Source organism: Trachemys scripta, chromosome 23, assembly GCF_013100865.1.
Source record: "Trachemys scripta elegans isolate TJP31775 chromosome 23, CAS_Tse_1.0, whole genome shotgun sequence".
In the NCBI taxonomy this organism is placed as follows: domain Eukaryota; kingdom Metazoa; phylum Chordata; order Testudines; family Emydidae; genus Trachemys; species Trachemys scripta.
The window spans coordinates 3979163-4001263 of NC_048320.1; the positions used below are offsets into that span (position 1 = coordinate 3979163).

General features: G+C 53.3%; 2 protein-coding genes across 8 annotated transcripts in view; one reads left to right on the top strand and one right to left on the bottom strand.

Annotated features, from left to right (window-relative positions):
- LOC117869139 (alpha-2-macroglobulin-like protein 1) overlaps nucleotides 1-22101 on the bottom strand; it is a 777004-nt gene that overhangs the window by 103746 nt on the left and 651157 nt on the right. The gene's annotated exons all lie outside the window — the stretch shown is intronic.
- Nucleotides 4854-16014, top strand: LOC117869145 (alpha-1-inhibitor 3-like). The gene is made up of 13 exons (XM_034755687.1): nucleotides 4854-5030; nucleotides 5512-5593; nucleotides 5873-6029; nucleotides 8365-8439; nucleotides 8874-9030; nucleotides 10877-11088; nucleotides 11353-11568; nucleotides 11719-11843; nucleotides 12277-12367; nucleotides 13937-14005; nucleotides 14454-14556; nucleotides 15240-15281; nucleotides 15624-16014. The coding sequence occupies exons 1-13, from the start codon at nucleotides 4862-4864 to the stop codon at nucleotides 15656-15658; spliced, it is 1533 nt and encodes a 510-aa protein (XP_034611578.1). The 5' UTR covers nucleotides 4854-4861; the 3' UTR covers nucleotides 15659-16014.

The following is a 22101-nucleotide window of genomic DNA, read 5'->3' on the forward strand; positions in this document are numbered from 1 at the left end:
GGCTAGCTTGATTATCACTTCAAAAGTTTTTTTTTCTCTTAATTAATTGGCCTCTCAGAGTTGGTAAGACAACTCCCACCTGTTTATGCTCTCTGTATGTGTGTATATATATCTCCTCATTATATGTTCCATTCTATATGCATCCGAAGAAGTGGGCTGTAGTCCACGAAAGCTTATGCTCTAATAAATTTGTTAGTCTCTAAGGTGCCACAAGTACTCCTGTTCTTCTTTTTGCGGATACAGACTAACACGGCTGTTACTCTGAAACTGAATTTATGGTCCCCTTTGCGTAAGATTCCAGGTTTTCGTATTCTAACAAAGGAACCACACTTAAACTTTGGTTCCTTAACACTCCACCGCTTGTCTGTGAAAGCCTTAGACTTTGCTTGGTTCTGTTCAACTGTTTTTCTCACATCATCCTCGTTTGGGGCATCAGGTCATGCCTTTAACAATCCAGCAATGTTCAGTTTAGTATTCAGCTGTTTCCCATGCAGTAACTCTGCGGGTGATCTTTGCATTGTGGCATGTCGTGTAGCCCGGTATGCTTGCACGAAATCAGTCGTGAAGGTTATCCACAATCGCCCTTCCAGTTGAGCCGTTTGCAAACTCTCTTTCAAACTTCTGTTAAACCGTTCAATTTCCCCATTGGCTTGAGGGTAATATAGGGATGACCTTCTGTGTAAAATGTTCCTCTCTGCTAGAAAAGTTTCAAACTCCAGGGAAGTAAATTGACTACCATTATCTGAAACCAGTTCTTTGGGGTTACCGTCCCGGCTAAAAACTGAAGAGAGAAACTTAATTACTGTAGCAGAAGAGATTTGCGATGTAAATGCTACCTCGGGCCATTTACTGAAATAGTCTATTAAAGTGATGGCATAACGACAGTCAATTGGAGCAGTATCAAAGGGTCCTACAATGTCAATCGCCACTTTTTCCCATGCAGATTCAGGAAGAGGAACAGGCTGTAATGGAGGGGTACATGTCACTGCTGTCTTATCATGCATTTGACAAGTGACACAGGATTTTATGAGTGCTTCAGTTTGAGAGTCCATCCCTGGCCACCAATATAAATTAATGGAGATATCCTATCTCCTAGAACTGGAAGGGACCTTGAAAGGTCATGGAGTCCAGCCCCCTCCCTTCACTAGCAGGACCAAGTAGTATAGATCCCGTAGTCATTGTTTGGTTCTAACAATTCCTTGATGAGTATCGTGTGCCAGGTGTATGAGTTTTGACTGTAATTCTTCTGGCACAAGTAGCCGGTGTGTACCTCGTAACACACAGCCATTGAGCAAAGAAAGTTCATCCCGAACTCTAAAACAAGGTAGCAAAACTGGGTCAAGGTTTTTAGGGTTACTGGGCCATCTCTTTGTCAGAAATTCCTGTAGTTTTTGTTGAATTGGACACGCTGAACAAGCAGCTTGAAATTGTTCTCTTGTAACTGCAGTAAGAGTGCTTGTAATAAGCGCAACTACTACATCCTCATCCTCCGGTGGACCATCTGGTGAAGGCAAAGACAGGCGAGAAAGGCAATCAGCTACCACATTTTTGTTTCCAGGCTTATTTTCCAGTTCATAATTGAAAGAGAGTAGTCTTGCAGATCATCTAGCAATACGATATCCTGCTCTTCCCAGTCCTTTTGTGGTAAGCAACGTTGTCAAAGGGCTGTGGTCTGTGCACAACTTGAACGTGCGGCCCCACAGGTAAGTTCTCCATTTTTCAGTAGCCCAGACACAAGCATGTGCTTCTTTTTCGACTGTAGAATATTTTCTCTCAGCATTACTTAGTGTCCTTGAAGCAAATGCAACAGTCCTCTCTGTGTTGTCCTCATGAAGTTGTGTGAGGACAGCCCCAAGTCCATAATCAGAAGCATCAGTAGTTACAATTGTGGGCAATGCGGGACTGAATAGTGCAAGTACTGGACTATGTACAATCAAGTCTTTCACGGTTTTGAAACTAGCTTGTGCATCCATTGTCCACACTAAGGTTGAACTGCTCCATAGTAATTCTTATAATGGTTCAATGACAGAGGCATAATAGGGAATGAATTTTGCATACCAGGAGGTAAGACCCAAGAAGGAATGTAAGATTTGCAAATCTGTTGGAGGAGGAGCATTTGAAATTGCCAGGATATGATCTGGATCAGGTTTTAGTCCAGCCTGTGAAATTGTATGCCCCAGAAAAGAGAGTTCAGTTTGTCTAAATTTGCATTTGGACCTATTGAGCTTGAGGCCTGCTTTGCTGATGCAGTTTAGTACAGACTGCAGGTTATTGTCATGCTCCTCAGTAGTATTTTCAAACACGATAATATCATCCAAATAGCACTGAACTCCATGTTGATTCTTCAGAATCACTGACATCATTTTTTGGAAGGCACTTGGGGCTGATGTGAGACCGTAAGGAACACATTTAAAATGAAATAGGCCATCATGTGTAATAAATACTGTGAGATCTCTGCTATCTTCATGCAACATAACCTGGTGGTATGTGCTCTGCAAATCAAGAGTAGAAAACATCTTTGCTTCACGGAGTTCTGCAAATACTTCTTCTATGTGAGGAAGAGGATGGCTGTCAATCACAATAGCTTTATTTGGCTCCCTTAAATCCACACAAAGGCAAATGTCTCCCCACTTCTTCTGCGTCACTACTATAGGTGAAACCCATTCCGAGGAGTTAATCTCTTCAGTAATGTCCTTTTGAACAAGTTTTCTAAGTTCCTCTGAAAGAGCTTCCCTGACTGAAAATGGTAAGCACCGTAATTTCTGTCGTACAGGCATCACATTATTCCGCATTTTAACATTATGCAGAAACCCATAAGCACAGCTGAGTTTCTCCTCAACCTGGTGTTGGGTCCCAGCTGAAACTAGTGTGTGTACCACATGAGTGCTTTGCTGAGGAAGATCAATTCATCCATTAACTACCCTGAGATTTAAAGCAGCCAATAAATCTCTGCCAAGGATAGGAGTGCCTTTGTGGACAACATAGAACTCTGCAGTTACACAGCAATCACCAAAAGTAACTATTGCTGGCAGGCAGCCATGTACTGGAATATGGTTTTGCAAATAGCACAGCAACTGAAGTTTGGGTTCAGTAAGAGGCACATCTTTAAAGTAATGCAAATAAATGGAATCAGGTAGTATAGATACTGCTGAGCCAGTGTCCAACATTAGCTGAACAGAGTGTGATTTGCCTGAGGGTATGGTGGAAACGTTTACAATGCAGTGGGGGAGGGATAGCTTGGTGGCCTGCTAAACCCAGGGTTGTGAGCTCAAACCTTGAGGGGGCTGTTTAAGGAACTGGGGTAAAAATCTGTCTGGGGATTAGTCCTGTTTTGAGCAGGGGATTAGACTAGATGACCTCCTGAGGTCCCTTCCAACCCTGAGATTCTATGATTATCTGTTCTGGAATATGCGCAGTGGTGATTTTGTCCACACGCAGCACAGTAACATCTGGTATTGTAACTGCATGCACCTGTTGATTGGACTGGCTACTGCGACATACTTTAGCAAAATGCCCAATCTTTTTGCAATGATTGCACTGAGCTAGTTTTGCTGGACATCCTGTGTAGCTTGCAAGATGGTGTGGGGATCCACAGCGAAAGCATGCTTTTACTGTATTTCGAATTTGCTGATTCAATGGCTTTTCATTCGTTTTCCTCTTGCAATTGTTTGCAGCGATAGTGAACTTTTCTGCAAACGAGTCACAGCCTGGACTGTACCTCCTGTATCTGTAGCTGACTCACTCTGAGTAGCAATGGTTATTGCTTTTTCTAGTGTCAGTTGTGGTTCTAGAAGTAAGTGTTCTCTTACACAAAGCATGGTTGTTTTCTCAATGAGCTGGTCTCTAATCATCTCATCTGCCATATTCCCAGAGTCACAAGTTACAATCAGACTCCTCAGGGAAGCAATATGCTGCATTATAGTCTCCCCTGGTTTCTGCTCACGCTGGCGAAATCTGTAGCAATTAGCTACTACATTCACCTTTGGCACAAAAAAGTTCTTTAATGCAGTGAGTGCAGTCTCATATTTATCATCTGCAAGGGGAAAAGTGTAAAATATACACTGCCCTTCTGCTCCAAGGCAGTGGATTAGCAGAGCACGCTTTCTTACTTCAGAAATCTCTGTAGCACTGATTGCAAGCAGATAAGGCTCAAACATATGGCTCCAGACAGTAAAAGCAATTGGAGGTTCACCTGGGCTTTGCAGAAAAGGTGCAGGTGGGTTCAGAGGCAGAAGATCCATCCTCGTCGCCAAAATGTTGTATCAACCAGACAAGATACTAACAAACTTCAACAGGACTTTACTTTTACAGTGGAAACCTCTTTACCAAGCTGCTGCTGCACCCTCTGTAACGCTCACTCTGTCTCCTCAACTCCTCCCCCCTCCTTCCTGTTTCCCGTCCTTTCAGACTCCCAACAGCCAGTGCTCCCAGTTCTAATAATTACAGCAGCATCTAAACACCACACATCCCTGCCAGGGCACGGTGCCCTTCACCAGCCAGCCCATCTGTGGCCCAGGGCTCTGATCAGAGAGGCCGGGGCATCACGGATGGAAAAGACCAATGATGTCTTGGGGGTGTCTGGGGCCAGGGCAGGACTGGTCCCTGCAGTCTGTGCTCCAGGGCCTTGTCCCCAGCGAGGGGCAATAGACTCCTGCGGTGATGCCATGAAGTTGTGCCAGGGCATTGGCGTCTTGGCCATTCATCACCACGTATCCACGTAACCCCACCAGGCCTGAATTGAACTGGGGGCTCTGGGCCCCCGCGTGCCAGGGCTCCACTGACGTGGTGTTAGGGACGGGGCAGCTATTGTGCAGCCTGGTAATTCTCTGCTTCCCCAACTCCCTTGGTGCCAGGAGACATAATGGGCACAGCTCTGCAGAACATAGACCACCTGCTGGCCATGCCCTATGGCGATGGAGAGCAGAACATGGTCCGGTTTGGTCCCAACATCTACATCCAGCAGTACCTGGAGAAGAGCGGGCAGCTGAACCCGGAGATCAGGGACAAGGCCCAGGGATTCCTCCAGAGCGGTGAGTGTCCTCCCGCCCCTGCGCCCACAGGGCATGGCGGGGCTATGTGAGGGCCCTGTCCATGCCACCTCTGGGGCCCGGGTTCCAATCCAGCCCCAGATCAGGGCCCTGGCTGGCTCTGGGGGTCAGTAAATTAGATCCTTGGCCTTTCTTCTCTGGGGCACCAGTCCCGAGGCCCGGGTCATAAGGACTGTTTGACTCAGGGTTCAGGAAATGGGAGAGGAGCCCTTTCCCCCCTAGGAGGGGGCGCTGGTTGGGATAGAGCCCCAGGTCAGGGCGCTGGAGTGTTTGTGGGGAATCAGGGCCCTATTCAGCCTTAACTCCATCCCTGTATTCAAACCGACCCCTGGAATCTCTGAGTCTCAGCGTCGTGGGGGAGGGGAGGGCTGGCGGACCCCACGGGGTGTAGGCTGGGGGTGGATTCTAGCCCCTCGGGGGGTGAGCGGATCCAGGACTTGCTGTCTCTCTCCCATCCCTGCAGGCTACGAGTGCGAGCTGCTCTATAAACACAACGACGGCTCTTACAGCGCCTCTAGGAAGAGAGATGCTAGGGGTAACACCTGGTGAGGGGCCGCACGGCACGGGCGAATCAGAGCTCTGGGTGGGCAGGGCCTACCGGACTGCAGCCTGACCCCCAGCCCCACTGCTATTCCAGTCCTGCTTCCCACACAGCTCTGCCCCACTTACTCACTCCAAATCCTCCCATTCCCGTTCTGGGCTCCCCTGACATCTCTGCTCACCCCCCACAATGCTGACCCCCAGCTCCGTCCCCGAGGCACCTCCCTCCTGGCCCGCAGCATCTCCTGCAGAATGTCCCTCTCACGGGGTCTCTCCCCGCCCAGGCTGACGGCCTTCGTTCTCAAGTCCTTTGGCCAGGCCAGACCCTACATCTCCATCGACGAGAAGCACCTGGAGGACGCCCTATGGTGGCTGCACAACCGCCAGCGGAAGACCGGCTGCTTCCGCAGTGTGGGGAAGCTGTTGAACAACGCCCTGCAGGTGGGAGGCTGGGGGGATGGGCTGATGGGATGGGGGAGGAGGGGACAAGCTGGGGAAGGGGGTGGGGGCCCCCCATGGCAGCTGGTTGTTGTCACCCGTGTCGGTTTGGGGGATTTCCCTGGGTTTTTAGCAATGGCAGAATGGCTGGAACGGCCGGGGCAGCGGGTTCTTGCACCGAACGAGGGAGCAGCCCTGGCCCAGCCCCCCTGGCTCCTGCACAGCCCAGTCTCCCCGCGGGCACTGAGCAGACCCCGCACCCATTGCCTGGCATGGAGAGCCTGAGGGGCAGGGCCCAGCCCAGCCCTGAAGTCATGTGACTCCCACAACTCCCCATGCGGCTCAGTCAGAAGGGCGGTCGCGGTGCATCATGGGAGATGTAGTCCGAAGGAGCCCGAGTCCATGGGGGAACGGGGTCATGAGGCCGGTGCAGCTGAATGTTGAACCGGTTTGCAGTGGAAGGTTTCGGTTCAGGTCACCAACCCGAGAGGCTGCGATTTGGGCCCCGCCGCCCCACAGTAGAATGTTGCGTTTCCATTTTCCCAACGGAAATCGAAACGTTTCAGCAAAAGTAACATTTTCCCTCAACGTTTTGGTTTTGTGGAAATTGCATCGTCTGTCGAGAAATCATTTCTGCAGGAAATTCCCACCCAGCTCGAGTCACAGCCCAATTCCTGCCACTGCCCAGAGTTTGCAGGGAGCCGGGACACTACGGGAGGGGTGTGATGATGCTGCCCGTGGGAGCCAGCTGAGGTCACTCAATCAGGGTGAACTGCAGACAGAACGGGGCAGACAAACCCTAAATGCGGGTGGATATTCCAATACTTAGATTTACCAAGCCAGCACAAAGCAGCTTCTGTATTACCTCACTGGTTATGCAGACGTCCAAACAACACAGTTCCCTTAAAGTGCCCAGCCTCAGGCCTCCATCCAGACACACATGTCAGATATGATGATGATTACTGAAAATCTTATCTCATCATATAAAAGAAAAGGTTCTTCTGATCCGAAAGAACCAAGCCCCAGACCCAGGTCAAATGATAACTTAGATCTTACCCAAAATACATGCTTATAGCCAATTCTTGTTAACTAAACTAACATTTATTAAAAAAGTAAAGAGAGAGCGTGTTGCTTAAAAGATCAATATACACACAGACTTGAATTCAATTCTTGAGGTTCTGATATATAGCAGAGATGAGCTTGTAGTTGCCAAAAGTCCTTTTGGAAATAGTCCATAGGTTATAGTCCAATGTCCATATTCAAGATGACTCCAGTCAGTGACTGGGGATCTCAATCCTTGTGGATTAAGTTTTCTCTCTCTTGAAACCCAAAGCAGATCTGAGATGAAGAAGGATCTTGTCCCAAGGTTTTTATACATTTCCAGCAGCCTTTTGGCCTGAGAAAACAATAGGCTTAAGTCTCCTTCTCTTAAACATCATGGCAATTAGCACAGGGTAATTTATCCATTAAACAGTTCAGATACAGGTTACCACAACCTTCAAAGAGACATAGAGACAATAATACTATTTCTCTCATGTGTCTTCATAAATGTTAATATTCCTTTTTTGATCTTTGAATTAAAGTTATAGCAATAGACAAGACTTGTTTGCTTACATCACAAGACCTGAGCAAACATCTCCCATTCGATCTCTAACAATGCAGATTTGCATTTCAAAGCTCTATTCATTTACATATCTTCCTAACCAGTCTCTAAAGTTCGGCCATGGGCCAGGTCAGTCTGTGAGTTAATTAACTCATTCTGGCCCTGTCACCTTTCAGTGAGATATTATATTACACTCATAACGTCACAGTGGGCTGGGGCTGTACCCAGCCATTTGGGAGATAGAAGGAGACAAATCTTAAGCAAAGTCCGGATTCCCGCACAGGGGGACTATTTAATGAGCATCAACTCAGCCAGTGAGAGGCGAATCCCTCAGCCTCTGCAGAAACGGCCCCTGGTCTTCACAGGAAATCTGGCAAATGTCAGTTCAAATCAACTTCCCAGCCTCTGGTTCCAGGGGGGGCTCAGGTAGGATTTTATGCTGGGAGCCCAGTGCAGCCATGGCTATGCAGCTGCTACCACCTCTCTTGAATTGCCTGTGGAACTCACTGCCACCATGTGGCCTCCCTGGCTGCTACGACTGGGGGCAGCTGTTTGGGACCCAGATGGGCCTGACAGGTCCCAGCAGGAGGCAGGACACAAACGCAGCCACTCGGAGCGCTGGAGCCGGGTCTTCTCTGTCCCAATGGGCTTGTCCTGGGCAGCGGTTCACCTGCTCCGGGCAACGTGCCCTGCAGTTTGGTCTGAGCCAGCTCCCGGTGTCTCCATCCCCCTCAGGGCGGTGTGGTGGATGAGCTCTCTCTCTCGGCTTACATCACGGTGGTGCTGCTGGAGCTGGGGCAGCCGCTCACGGTGAGGCCAAGCCTGGCTGTCCCCGGGGAGGGGTCGGCAAAATTTGGGGGTGACAGGGTGCTGTGGGGCGCAGTGGGGAGGCGGGTTAGTGGGGGGAGGGGAAGTTGACAGGTTGGGGGGATTAGTACCAAGGCGGGGGTCAGGGTGCTGTGGAGAGTTGGGCTGGGGTCAGGGTCGGAGGAAAATTCAGCAGGTTGGGGTGGGGCTGGGCTGTTTCGGTGTCTAGAGCTCGGGGGAGGGGGTCTGGCGAGGCTTGTGGGGCGCAGGTTGTGGGTGGCAGTGGGGGGATGGGTCGGGGGAGGTGACGACAGGCTGGCGGGAGGGGGTATTTGTGCCCCATGGGGTGGTTGCCGGGGGACATACCCAGGGGTGGGGCGTCTCCTCTGGCCGGCTCAACCTGACGGGGAGTCTGTTCGGTGTCTCCCCCGTCCCAGGACCCCATGGTGACCAGGGCCCTCCAGTGCCTCCGGAAGTCGAGCACCAGCGACCTCTACACGCAGGCGCTGTTGGCCTACGCCTTCGGGCTGGCGGGGAGCACTGAACTGCGGGACACCCTTCTGCAGAGCCTGGCCCAGCACAGCGTCAGCGCCGGTACCGGCAGCACCTCGCTCTAGTGCTCCCCTTGCTGCCGGCCTCTGGACACATGGCAGGGCCAGCTGCCCCCCACGTCCCTGCCCACCCAGGTGCCCCTTGCCCACGGGCTTCCTCAGCCTGGCAGGGGAGCTGTGTCTCCGTGGCCCAGTCAGTCCATGGTCTCTGCTGAGGCTGCCAGCGAGGGGCTGACGCACTGGGCTCTGTCGTGGGGACACTTCTCCCCTCAGAGCTGGAGTGAGTTCGTCCCGCCATTTCCCAGGGCCCAGCACATGGAGCGAAGGGGGACGCGGCTGGGTCGCTGTCAGCCTAGGGGGATCGGAGCTGAGAACTTAGAGGGGTGAAGCCCCATGTCCCAACCGAGCCCTCTAAAGCGCCCGGGGCCAGGAGCGTGACGGGGTCCAGTGGGCTCAGAGCCTGTGGGGCAGGGCCTTGCGTAGGCAGCTCCCAAGGGGAACAGGCCGTAACCGAGCCTTGGGGAGATGCCAGAGGTCCCAGCCCCCATCCTGTGTTGGGGACATTCCAGCTGGGGAGTCCCTGCCCGAGGCTTCTTGGCTTGACCAGGCTAATACTGGGAGGGGAATGGGCATCACTGAGCCGGGGCTGGCTAGAGCCTTCTGTCTCTGGGAGAGAGGGTTGTACAGGGAAGCAGGTCTCTGGGTGCCCCGTTGTCTGCACCATGTGCCCCCCAGGGACCCATGGGAGGCTGCCCGTCCCCCAGCTCTAGTTCCCCTAGCCTTTCCCTGCACAGATGTTCTTGGGTTTGTGCCACTCCCAGCCCAGCCCCGGTGTGAGGATTGCAGCCTGGGACCAGCTCCCCATAGGGCGGGAGGTCCCATGGGAGGCCCTAGGCCCACTGGGAGCGCGGCTGGGGACGCAGGAGGTGGCGCTGCCCCACGTCAGTGCTGAGCTGAAGGAGCCCTCGGGATGAGGGAGTCCCAGGTTGGGTCCCTCACACTCGTCATGAACACGCCCCAGTGATCTCTGTGCGTCTCCTTGGCGCCATTCGAGCTCAGACTGAGCCAGGCCTGGAGCTGAGGCCTGGCGCACTCGGTTCCTGCCAGGTCTTGGGGAGACGTCCCCCACAGAGAGGGGCCACCTGTGTGGTCCGGGTGGCTCTGTCGTGTCTCGGCTCAGGTGAAAAGTCCATTCTCTCCAAGCCCTGGTGCAGCAGCTGCAGCTGGTCTGGGCCAGCGAGTTGTGTGTGTCGCCTCCTGCCCCGCCCCAAGGCGGGTAAGAAGTGCTGGGAGCAGCACGTGGCTCCTGCCCCAGGGAGGGGAGAGGTGGGGGCTCTGCTGCTGGGGGCACCGAGGGGCCACCAGTCACTGGGGTAAAACAGCCCTCGGGTAACAGGACCTGTCTCCGAGGTCACATAGACCCCGTGGAGGGGGGTGTTTATCAGGCGTCAGCGCCCTCCTTGCCCTTCACCTGGGTCGTGCTCCCCACTTGCCCCATCCCCGGGGGGTCCCGCAGTCTCTCAGCAGGGGTGGCACAAGGCACAAGCAGACTAAGCAATTGCTTAGGGTCCCAAGCAGCTCATGGGTCACACAGTTTGGTATTATCCCCAAAACCCGTTCATCTAATGCAGGGGTCAGCAACCTATGGCACACGTGCCAAAGGCGGCACGTGAGCTGATTTTCAGTGGCACTCTGCTGCCGGTATGGGGTTCCGTCCACCGGCCCCGCTCAGCCTGGCCTGCCTGGATGGACAGAACCCTGGGGCCAGCAGACGGAACCCCACACCGGAAGCGGGCTGAGTGGCTCATGTAAAATGTATTACTGGCACGCAAAACCACTGTGTTGTAACTGCAGCCGTGGGGCTGCCCTTCTCTCGGCCCCTCTCTTAGGGGGACAGCTCTACTGGCAGAAGAAGGTGAAGGCCCTGCCCAGCCCCTACAGGAACCAGGCCCTGTCGGCGGAGGTGGAGATGACGGCTTACGTGCTCCTGGCCTATCTCTCCCTGCCCAATGTGTCCGCTGCTGACATGACGACCGCCGCCCAGATCGTCCGCTGGCTCAGCAAGCAGCAGAACCCCTACGGGGGCTTCGCCTCCACGCAGGTAACACCCCTGCCCTCGGGGCAAACCAGCGCTGGGGCCCTGGTGCAGGAAGGGGCCAGGAGCCCCCCAGGGGCTACATCTCCACAGCTGACCTGGGGCCCTTCCTGGGAGAGGAAGTCGTGGGTGCAGAGCCCCCTGCCCTCAGGGGCTGGGAGCCGGGGTCCCGGTGTCAGCGCCCCAGCGGGTCCCGATCCTGCTGCAGTGAGTCTGAGCCGGGCTCCTCTCCGCAGAGCGTGACAGCAGCTCGGTGACTCTCCTCCCCAGGACACGGTGGTGGCCCTGCAGGCCTTGGCCAAATACGCGGCCCTGACATACAGCGCGAGCATGGCTGTGTCAGTGACAGTGAGCTCCCAGGCCGGGGCCCGGCAGCAATTCCACGTGGAGAACGCCAACCGGCTGGTGCTGCAGCGAGCGGCCCTGCAGGAGATCCCTGGGAAGTACACGGTGCGGACCAGCGGCAAGGGCTGTGTCTTTGTGCAGGTGAGTGAAGGAGCCCCTGGGGACCAGCTGGCCCAGCGGTGACTGGCTGTGCCCTTGCTCTGCCCCACGGCGCCTGGCTCTGGGCCCAGGCTCTGATCTGCTGTGACGGAGGCAGCAGGCTACGCCCCAACCCTCTTGCTTGTCTCCCAGCTGACACTGCGCTACAACGTGCCGCCCCCAAAGAGCGCCGCGACCTTTGACCTGTGGGTGGAGACGGAGCCGAAGGAGTGCACTGAGAGTGCCAGATCCCGCTTCAGCCTCGTGCTGCATGCCCGGTACGAGCCCCAGCCCCCCACCCCCACTGGGTCCGAGCGCCCGGGGGCAGGGGCAGGCCCCATGCAGCGGGGAAATGGCCGGGGCAGAACCACCCCACTGCCGGGCCGGGGCAGGAATCGATCGCCGGGAGAGCCATCCCCCCACAGGGCTCGGGGCAGAGGCAGGGGCCCTTGGAATGTGCCAGGGACTAAAGGGCTGGTCCCGGGGCTGATCTAATGGACAGTCAACTCCCAAGGAGCTCCTGGGGCCGGGGCCCATTGCTGGGGAGCTCAGGGCTGGCCGGGGGCTAGCGTGGCTCACAGCCCAGAGCAGGCAGAGGGCATTAGAGACACCTGCAGGGCCGAGAAGACGGGAAGCCTCCCCTTCCCCTCCATCCCCCTGGGGTCTGTATCCAGGGCAAACCCCGAGCTCAGCGCACGGCTCCTGTTGCAGGTACAGCGGGGAGCGCCCAGCCACCAACATGACCATCATTGAGGCCAAGCTGCCGTCCGGCTACATCTCCGTCAAGAGCTCCCTGCGGCAGGTGAGCTTCCCAGGGAGGAGAACAGGCCAGGCCAATCACACAGCATGAAACCAGGGGCTGATCCATGGGGGAGAGCCCAGACCCGCAGGAGAGCACAGATTGCAGCTCTGACCCCAGGGGGAGCTCCCCCTGCAGAGCCCTGCCCCCTGCCGTGGGGCACTGTGCAGCCCTGGGTCTCCCATCCAGTCACTGAGCAGGCCCTGACCCCAGTGCTTCTATATCCTGGGAAATTTCCCAAAATCTGGGAATTTTTGAGTAAAATGTTTCAATTTAGGAATTTTTTTCCTGGTAACTGACATAAAAACCAAAAAAAGAAACTGTATGACAATCAAAGCACTCAATTCTAGTGTAATTATAACATCAGCTTTGAAAGCAAAGCAAGAGAAATGTTCTAATTTTGTAATTACTATTAAGCACTTGTATTTACATTGTACAAATATGTACAGTAAAAATGACAGTGATAAAACTAGTTAAAATATTAATGATGTTCCTCGTGATGACTCAGACCATGAGTCGGAAAATGGATAAAACTCAGAGATTATAATAATAAGGAAAATTATATAAAAGAGTGTTATTTGTTCTTTCTATTTGCTCTTGTATCTTATTTTATAATCATATGTTTACTTTTTATTTTTTCAAAGTAACTTTGATGTACAGTGGATCTGAAGAAGTGAGGTTTTTACCCACAAAAGCCTATGCCCAAATAAATCTGTTAGTCTTTAAGGTGCCACCAGACTCCTTGTTGTTTTTGCAGATACAGACTAACACGGCTACCCCCTGATATTTGATGTACAGTACACTGCAGGGCACATAGAATCATAGACTATCAGGGTTGGAAGGGACCTCAGGAGGTCATCTAGTCTAACCCTCTGCTCAAAGCAGGACCAATCGCCAGACAGATTTTTACCCCAGGTCCCTAAGTGGCCCTCTCAAGGATTGAACTCACAACCCTGGGTTTAGCGGGCCAATGCTCAAACCACTGAGCTATCCACATGCTGTCCTTATTAATACTTTTGTTTTTTAAATTGTGAAATTTGTGTAAAATACATTGTTTTCTATAATTTCAAGCCTACTCCTCACGTGTTAAATATTTTATTTACTGTATAAGTCACATAAATTTAAAATTGAAAAACATCTATATATATAAAAATTATAATAAATGTGAAATATCTCGAACGAATAAGAATAATTTGGATATAATATATATTATATAGTTATTAAAAAACACATATTATGTTCCTTTGAGATTTTGAAATAAAAAACTTTATCTGGGAATTTTTCACCAGATTTGGGAAATTTTTAGTGCTAGCTTGGGAAAAGTTGGCATCACGATATAGAAGCACTCCCTGACCCTGCTTAGCTCCCCCTACAACACAACGCCCATGTCTAGACTCCCACCCCTCCCCCAGCAGACACCCAGTGCTCAGGTGTGACTGACATGGGGGGTGGCAGCCAGGCCCCTCGGCCACGGGGGCGTTTGGTGCCCCATGTTCCAGCCCCCAGCAGAGCAGTGACTCCGGCCCCAGCCCCTCCGTTCTTGGCTCAGCCGTTTCCTCCCTCTGCTCCTAGCTGGAGAAGCAGCCTTTGGTGAAGAGGCTGGAGGTGCAGAATGACCAGGTGACGCTCTATCTGGACCAGGTGAGTGCGGGCGGCTTGGGGCTCCGGGGGCCTGGTGTGAATGGGGAGGGCGTGTCCTGCCCTGGCTCCACCCCATTACAGTTGCTCTCGTGGGCTCTGTGTCACACGCATGGTGTGGAATCACTGAAATCTCCCCTGGTTCCAAGTGACCCGTTTCCATAAAGGACGGGGAGATGGGACCAGACTCAGCCAAACCCCAGGGAGGGCCATGAACGGAACGACAGGGAGCTCAGGGTTGCGGGGGCTGGAGCTGGGCCCTGAGTGCGATGAAAAGGGTCACATTTTGCAGGGGGGGTGGAACAGGGATTCGGGGGGAGCATTTTCTCACTGCTCCAGGCTGCAGGGGCACGGGGAAGTGGCTGGATCAGTGCGAGCCTCGGGGAGGAGGGGTTCGAGCTGCCATTGCAGCCATTCAACTCAGGCACTCGCTCTGTCGCTCTCTCGGTAGCTGACGAAGGAGGCGGCAAGTTTCACCTTCTCCCTGGAGGAGGATTTCCCTGTGAAGAATCTCAGAGCAGCCCCAGTGAGATTGTACGATTACTACGAGACGGGTGAGTCCCGCCCTGGCTCCGCCCCCATTACAGCTACTCTCTAGGCTCTGTGGCACGGTCAGTGGCTGGGTGGGCATGTCCTGCGCTGGCTCCACCCCCATTACAGCTGTTCCCGTGGGCTCTGTGTCACACTCAGGGCATGGGGTCACTGAAATCTCCCCCGGTGCCAAGTGCCCCATTTCCATAAATCCCACTCAGGTCAGAGCCTTCTCGGGTTCGATCTGTGGGGTCGGCTCACCGCGAAGGACACGGGAGCCGTGTGCTTGTCAGACTAGTGGGGAGGGTGTGGCTGGTGTAACTGGGGCCGTCCCAGCGAGAGCTGGGGAGTCCTGCCCCTTCAGAGCCCTCCACGTTTCCCCTGCCATCCAGCTCCTCAGATGCCCCCAGAACCCTTTGTGCTGGGCCAGGAGGTGGCAGGACGGTTTCCATGAGCGTTTTGAGGGGTGACTCAGTGGTGATTGCTGGGCCCATCTGACTTACTTGGAGATGGGGGATGGGAGAGAGCGCACAGTCCCACTCAGACAGCTGGGGGCAACCTCTCACTCCCTTGTAGGGCTCAGACCTACAGGAGGGATCCCCTGGGGCTGGGGTAACAGACTCTGCCTGTGTGGGATTAGGGGGAGGGGTTCTCATCCCCCCCCACTGGGTCTCTCCTCCATTCCTTACATCCCTTGCTGTTGCAGGTGAACACACAGAGGCTGAGTACAGCGCCCCCTGCGGCTCAGGTAGGTGTGATGCACCCACACACAACTCCAGTCCCTACAACTTTATGGGAGGAGGGAGTCCATGGGCTGGAGAGGTCTGTGTGTGTTGTAGAGGGCAAAGGATGGGGCGATGGGAGCATGGAACCCACCAGGACCATGTGTGTGGGGGGAGAGACATCTTGGGGGAAGGGTCTATGTGGGGCACAAGAGAATCTGTCTTGAGGGCGGGGAGTGACTCTGAGGGGACAGTCTTTGTGGGGTTTGGAGAGTTCTGGGGGGCCATGTCTACAGTTGTCTCCGGCTGTGTGTGTGTGGGGGGGTGATTTTGATCCTGTCTCAGAAGATGTTTGTGTTTGTTTAAAGCCGCTGACGCCGACACGCTGGAAAATTCCCGCTGAAGCCCCCACCCCTGCCGGGCAGCCCCCTCCCCTCCCGTTCCGAGAGCGCCGCACCAGGAGCCAGACACCCCCGGATCAGGGGGACACAGACAGGCCTCGTCTCAGCTGCTGCTCTTCACCGAATCAGCTGCACTATCCCCCTTAGCACCTTCTTCAGCCAACGCCTCCCCGTTCGCTCTGCAAACATCCCACCTGCTCTCCCATCTCTCAGCCTCCAGACCGGCCCGCCTGATCCCAGCTGTCTGTCACACGCGGGGACCAGTGGCTGCAGTGGGGACCCCTGGGGTTTGCTGCCCATCCTGCCTGGAGCAGCAGGTTCAGTGTAAAACAAAATACAAAACCCCACCTCTTTGTGAGGCTGTTTTGTCGCTTTGTTCCTGCCCTGCTGCTGCTCCTCACACGGCTCCTGTACATCCTTAGAGCAGCCAGATCCTGGGACCGTGGCTCTGTCTCCTTCCCCAGCTCTTCGGTCATTGCTGTGGGGTTTGGCTTTAACCCTGGGTCAGGCAGCGTCAGCAACAGCTCTCCAGGTTCCAGCCCCGGCTGGCAGAGCTGCCCTCGTTACACACATCTACATGAAAATGGAACTAGTTGAACTGAAATTAGTTTTGAACCCAGTTTACTTACACCAGTGTGGATGCACTTATTGTGGTGTGACGGAGGGTTATTTTAGTTTAGGTTCAATCAATTAGGAATTGAAGCTAAAGCAGAATCAACTCTTCTCTCAGACTGACAGGAGCACCTCTACCGGCTTGCATGGGTTGGACTAAACTGATTTTAAAAGCGAAGGCCTGAGAGAGGGAGGAATAGCTTGTCCGACTCCTTACAACTCTTGCTTGTTCTGTTTGTGTTTTGTTACCATCTGTTTAATTCCAAGGACCAATGAACACTGTGGGGAAAGGCGATCTGTGTGAACGGTCTATCCCCAATCAACCACGGTGTGAGAGTCTAATGTACATGCTGTGGGATACCCAGCCAGTCCTCCAGAGACCCCAGGGCAGAGCAGACTTGACATTCCTGCTCTTACAGGGTAAACAGGAAACAAGAAAAATAAATCCATAGACCGTTCAGACCCTCCCTATCCATCGTAAAGAAGCAAGAACTCTTTGCAGGTCCCCTTTAAAAGCAGGAAGCTCATTTTCCCGTGTGCAGATGTTAAAGGCACCTGATGCAGTTTGTAGGTGCAGGGGCTTTCCCCAGGGCCAGAGTGTGAAAGATTCACCAAAGAGTCAAGATGACAAGCTCAGTCCCAGAGGGCTGCATGTGCCTGTCTAAGGGTATGTCTACACTGGCAGAGTTACATCACTGGCAGTTCCATCGCTGCACAGAGAGCGCTGAAGGGAAACCGCTGTTGTGTGTTGACACTGTCAGCTGTCTGCACAATAGTGTGTTCACACTTGAGGCAGCAGTAGTTGGAGCGGTGCACTCTGGACAGCTATTCCCACTGAGCATCTCTTCCTCTTCTGACGCTAAGAATTGTGGGAAGGCGGAGGGGTCGCAGGGCATCCTGGGTCCTGTCCCAATGACCCGTGATGCATTGCTTCGCATCCCAGCAATCCCTGTGCTTCCGTCCGCATTTGGCGCCATCTTTCAACGGTTTGTGTTCTGCGCACCCTGCCTCTTCGGTCTGCAGGAATGGATTCCGCACTGCTGACCAATATGCTGCTTGCTCTCGATAACGTGTCATGAGTGGCAGTGGAGTTATTCCTTAAACTACAAAGGCAAGAGGAGTGCGACATTGATCTCGCCACGCGTAGTAGCTACGACACGAGATTGCTTGTGGCATTCCCGGAGGTGCTGACCACAGTGGAACGCTGCTTTTGGGCGCGGGAAACAAGCATTCAGTGGTGGGATCACATCGTCATGCATAAAGAACAGGAGTACTTGTGGCACCTTAGAGACTAACAAATTTATTAGAGCATAAGCTTTCGTGGACTACAGCCCACTTGGGTGGGCTCCTGTTCTTTTTGCGGATACAGACTAACACGGCTGCTACTCTGAAATCGTCATGCATGTCTGGGATGACGAGCAGTGGCTGCAGAACTTTTGGATGAGGAAAGCCACATTCATGGGACTGTGTGATAAGCTCGCCCCAGCCCTGCGGCGCAAGGACATGAGAATGAGAGCTGCCATGTCTTTGGAGAAGCGCATGGCGATTGCACTGTGGAAGCTGGCTACTCCAGTCTGCTACCAATCAGTCGCTAACCAGTTCGGAGTGGGAAAGTCGACTGTCAGACTCGTGTTGATGGAAGTGTGCAGGGCCATTAATCGCATCCTGCTCTGAAAGACCATTACTCTGGGCAACATGCGCGACATTGTGGCTGGCTTTGCACAAATGCGCTTCCCTAACTGCGGAGGGGCGATAGATGGCGCACATATTCCAGTTCTGGCACCAGACCACCTAGCCACCGATACATTAATCAGAAGGGATATATCTCTATGGTTCTTCAGGCGCTTGTGAATCACTGTGGGTTTTTCACAGACATTAACACAGACTGGTCCAGAAAGGTGTACTACGCACGCATCTTTCGGAACACTGGCCTGTTCAGGAAGCTGCAAGCAGGGACCTTCTTCCCGGACCAGAAGATCACCGTAAGTCAAAATGCCCATTGTGATCCTGGGAGACCCTGCCTACCCCTTAATGCTGTGACTTATGAAGCCATAGGCGGGGTGTCAAGGGTTCCTTCCTCACTCTGAACTCTAGGGTACAGATGTGGGGACCCGCAGGAAAGCCCCTAAGCTTATTTACCAGCTTAGATTAACAGTAAGCTGCCACCACCAAGCGTGTTCCAAATCTTAGGGAAGAGACACTTGGAACTCTGCCTTTCCCCAAATATTTCCCAAGTCTCTAACCCCCCCCTTTCCTGGGAAGATTTGAGACTAATCCCCCCCTCCATGTCCTTACACCCCTTTTCCTGGGTAGGCTTGAGAGTATACCCTCACCAATTAGTCCTGGTGAACACAGATCCAAAACCCTTGGATCTTAAAACAATGAAAAATCAATCAGGTTCTTAAAAGAAGAATTTTAATTGAAGAAAAAGGAAAAAAATAATTTCTGTAAAATCAGGATGGAAAATACTTTCCAGGGTAATCAGATTCAAAGAGCCCAGAGGAACCCCCTCTAGCCTTAGGTTCAAAGTTACAGCAAAACAGGGATAAACCTCCCTCTAGCAAAGGAACATTTACAAGTTGAGAAAACAAAGATAAAACTAACACGCCTTGCCTGGCTGTTACTTACAAATTGGAAATATGAGAGACTTGTTCAGAAGATTTGGAGAGCCTGGATTGATGTCTGGTCCCTCTCAGTCCCAAGAGCGAACACACCGAAAACAAAGAGCACAAACAAATGCCTCCCCCCCACCAAGATTTGAAAGTATCTTGTCCCCTTATTGATCCTTTGGGTCAGATGCCAGCCAGGTTACCTGAGCTTCTTAACCCTTTACAGGGAAAAGGATTTTGGTGTCTCTGACCAGGAGGGATTATATAGTATTGTACACAGGAGGGTTGTTTCCCTTCCCTTTATAATTATGACATGGGGAACCTTGACAGCAGCAAGGAGCGTTTCAACAACAGGCTGAGCAAGTGCAGAATGACTATTGAGTGTGCTTTTGCTGGCACTGCCTATATGGGAGGCTGGACCTGTCCGATGACAATATTCCTATGCTTATAGCCGTGTGCTGTACGCTCCACAATAGTTGTGAAGGGAAGGGTGAAAGCCTCACTCAGGGCTGGACCGCTGAGGCTCAGTGCCTGGAGGCTGAATTTGAACAGCCAAAGACCAGGGCTATTAGAGGGGTGTAGCGTGGGGCCATAAGGATCAGGGATGCCCTGAGGCAGCAATTTGAATCTGAAAGCCACTAATATTTGTTGCTATGTTCGGGAGTGCAGTGCTTGTAATGCTAGGAGGTGATTGTAACAGGTGCAGACGATGCAGTATGAAGGTTTAAGAAAATTGCCTGTTGCTTTGCAGGGCTCTGTTTGCTTTCAATTAATGGAATAAAGATTGATTTCAAACCAAAACAACTCTTTTTAAAAAAACAACAACCGGAGGAGAGAAACAAACAAAAACCCCCACATCAGCACTGTGGGGGATGGGGGAAGGGAGGGTCCCAGGAGGAGGTGGGATCCCAGGATGGTTAAAGATTTATGTATGTCCAGGTATCATATGCAACCTTCTCCCTTGGAGTACAGTGCAGCGGGTACTGTACTTCAGCAGGGCTAAACTGCAGAGGGATGGGTGTTGACTGCAGTGGGTAGTGGGAGTCTGCAGGGCTGAATTGTGATGGGCAGGAGTGGAATGAAGCAGGTACAGACTGGAGCCAGGAGGTTGATAAGAGTGTGTTGGCAGTGTCTGGAGGGAGCATGGGAAAGAGTTTTGTGACAGCGGCTGCAGGGGAGGGCGGGTGCGGAGCTGCTCAGTTTGCAGTGCTAGTAGTGCTTAGAGCATGTCCGCTTGGCACTCCATAACGTTTAAGAGCCGCTCCGTGGCTTCGTTCTGGCATGCTGCATTCTCCTTTCGGTCCCTCTTCTCGCTGTCCCACCACTACTTCAATTCTTGTTTTTCGGCTGCAGAGTGCATCATGACATCACACAGAAAGTCCTTTTTAGTTCTTCGTGGCTGTTTTCTAATTCTGCGCAGCCGTTCAGCCAGCAATCACAAAGAAGGAGGCTGGACTCCCCAGGTCATATCTGTGAAGCCAAAATGCAGCATTTTACCGAAGCAGTATTGTTTGTAACACACGGACCCAGTGGTGGATTAACAAATTTGCCGCCCCTAGGACCTCAAAAAATTGTCGCCTCCCCCCCGCTGCCAGCTCACCTCTGCTCCCGCACAGAAAGCCTGGGAGGGAGGGGGGAGAAGGGGAGTTGTGGCGTGCTCGGGGGATGGCGGAGGTGGAGTGGAGGTGAGCTGGGACAGGGAGCGGTTCCCTGCCCCCCCCAAGAATTACTCCCTGTGCCCACTGGCCCCAGCTCACCTCCGCTATCCCCCGAGCGCGACACTATTCGCTTCTCCTCCCTCCCTCTCTCCCAGCACTTTCGCGCGGCAAGCCTGGGAGGGAGGGAGAGGGGAGAAGGGGAGTTGCAGCGCTCTCGGGGGATGGCGGCGGTGGAGCAGAGGTGAGCTGGGCCGGGGAGCGGTTCCCGGCCCCCCCCCCGGGTTACTCCACGCGCCCGAGGGCCCCAGCTTACCTCTGCTTCGCCTCCTCTGAGCGCACTGCTACTCGCTTCTCCCTCCCTCCCAGCGCTTTCACGCAGCAAGCCTGGGAGGGAGGTGGAAGAAGGGAAGCACGGCGCGCCTGGGGGAGGGGGCGGGCTGGGGATTTGGGGAAGGGGTGGAGTTGGGGAGGGGGCGTGAGCAAATTTGCCGCCCCTGCAAATTTGCCGCCCTAGGCCTAGGCCTTGTTTGCCTAGGTGATAATACGCTGCTGCATGGACCACTGATTCAGTGGTTTAAAACACAGCCACTATTCACATACCTGTCAGTAACTGGCTGACCCCAGGCAAGCACACCTGAGCCACAAGACCTGGTGAGTAGCCTCAGGGGCAGGGGAAATCAGTGTTCCAGGACTGTATTGTCCACTGGGCACGTGGCTCTTGGGGAGAGCCAGCACTGTAGGGGGGGGGCGTTATAATCATTACTGTGCCCACATTTTCCACAGGCTGTGTTACGGAAGATGGGTGAGCAGGGAATCAAGGGAGGGTCTTCTCCAAGCCCGCGGCTTCCGCCCTGGCCCTTATGCAGCTCGCCTGTGTGCAGCAATGCCCCTTTCCCCCTGACAGCAGAGTGGTGCGGGAAAGTTACTGTTAATGGGGCAAGAAACAAAGCAGCTCTGCCAAAGAACCTGTGGCAGCGTATTGCCCAGTATCTCCAGGAGAGTTTCATGGAGATCTCTGAGGCAGATTCCCGTGAAGTGAGGGAGTCAATCAACACCCTGTTCCGCCGCTCAGACGAGGCATGTGGTGGTACATGCATCATACAGACACAAGCCTGCTTTCTGCAACCCTCCTGCTCCCAACCACTCACTTCAGCGATTTCCCAAATCAAAGCCACTTACCAGGGGCCTCCTCTCCTGTTCGACTGGCTAGCCTCCTCCGGGGCAGAGAAGAGCTCCTGGCTGTATGTATCTCTGACCTCCGAATCGTCCTCTGCCTCTGAGTCCTCCTCTCCCTCCACATCCTCAGCCAGGATTTCCTCCTCCTGCTCTCAGGAATGCAGTGCATGGATTTGTGGACAAGGGGTAGGATGTGTGAATGTTCTATCTTTTGAACAGAAATGTTGCTAGTATGCTATACTGGCCTTCAGTGTCCTTCTTAAATGTGAGTGCACATGCCACTCAATGGGTTATAGCCTGTTCCCAATAACTCCTGTAGCCCCACTGCATGGGCAGTGGGTATAATAGGGTGGCAAGGCTAAGCCTTCTGGGGCGCAGCCGCTGCTGCGA

Coding starts and splice junctions, on each gene's coding strand:
- LOC117869145 (XM_034755687.1), top strand. CDS start 4,862: ATGGGCACAGCTCTGCAGAACATAGACCACCTGCTGGCCATGCCCTAT. Junction 9,031..10,876: donor CCAGCACAGCGTCAGCGCCG/GTACCGGCAGCA, acceptor CCCCTCTCTTAG/GGGGACAGCTCTACTGGCAG. Junction 15,282..15,623: donor CAGCGCCCCCTGCGGCTCAG/GTAGGTGTGATG, acceptor GTTTGTTTAAAG/CCGCTGACGCCGACACGCTG.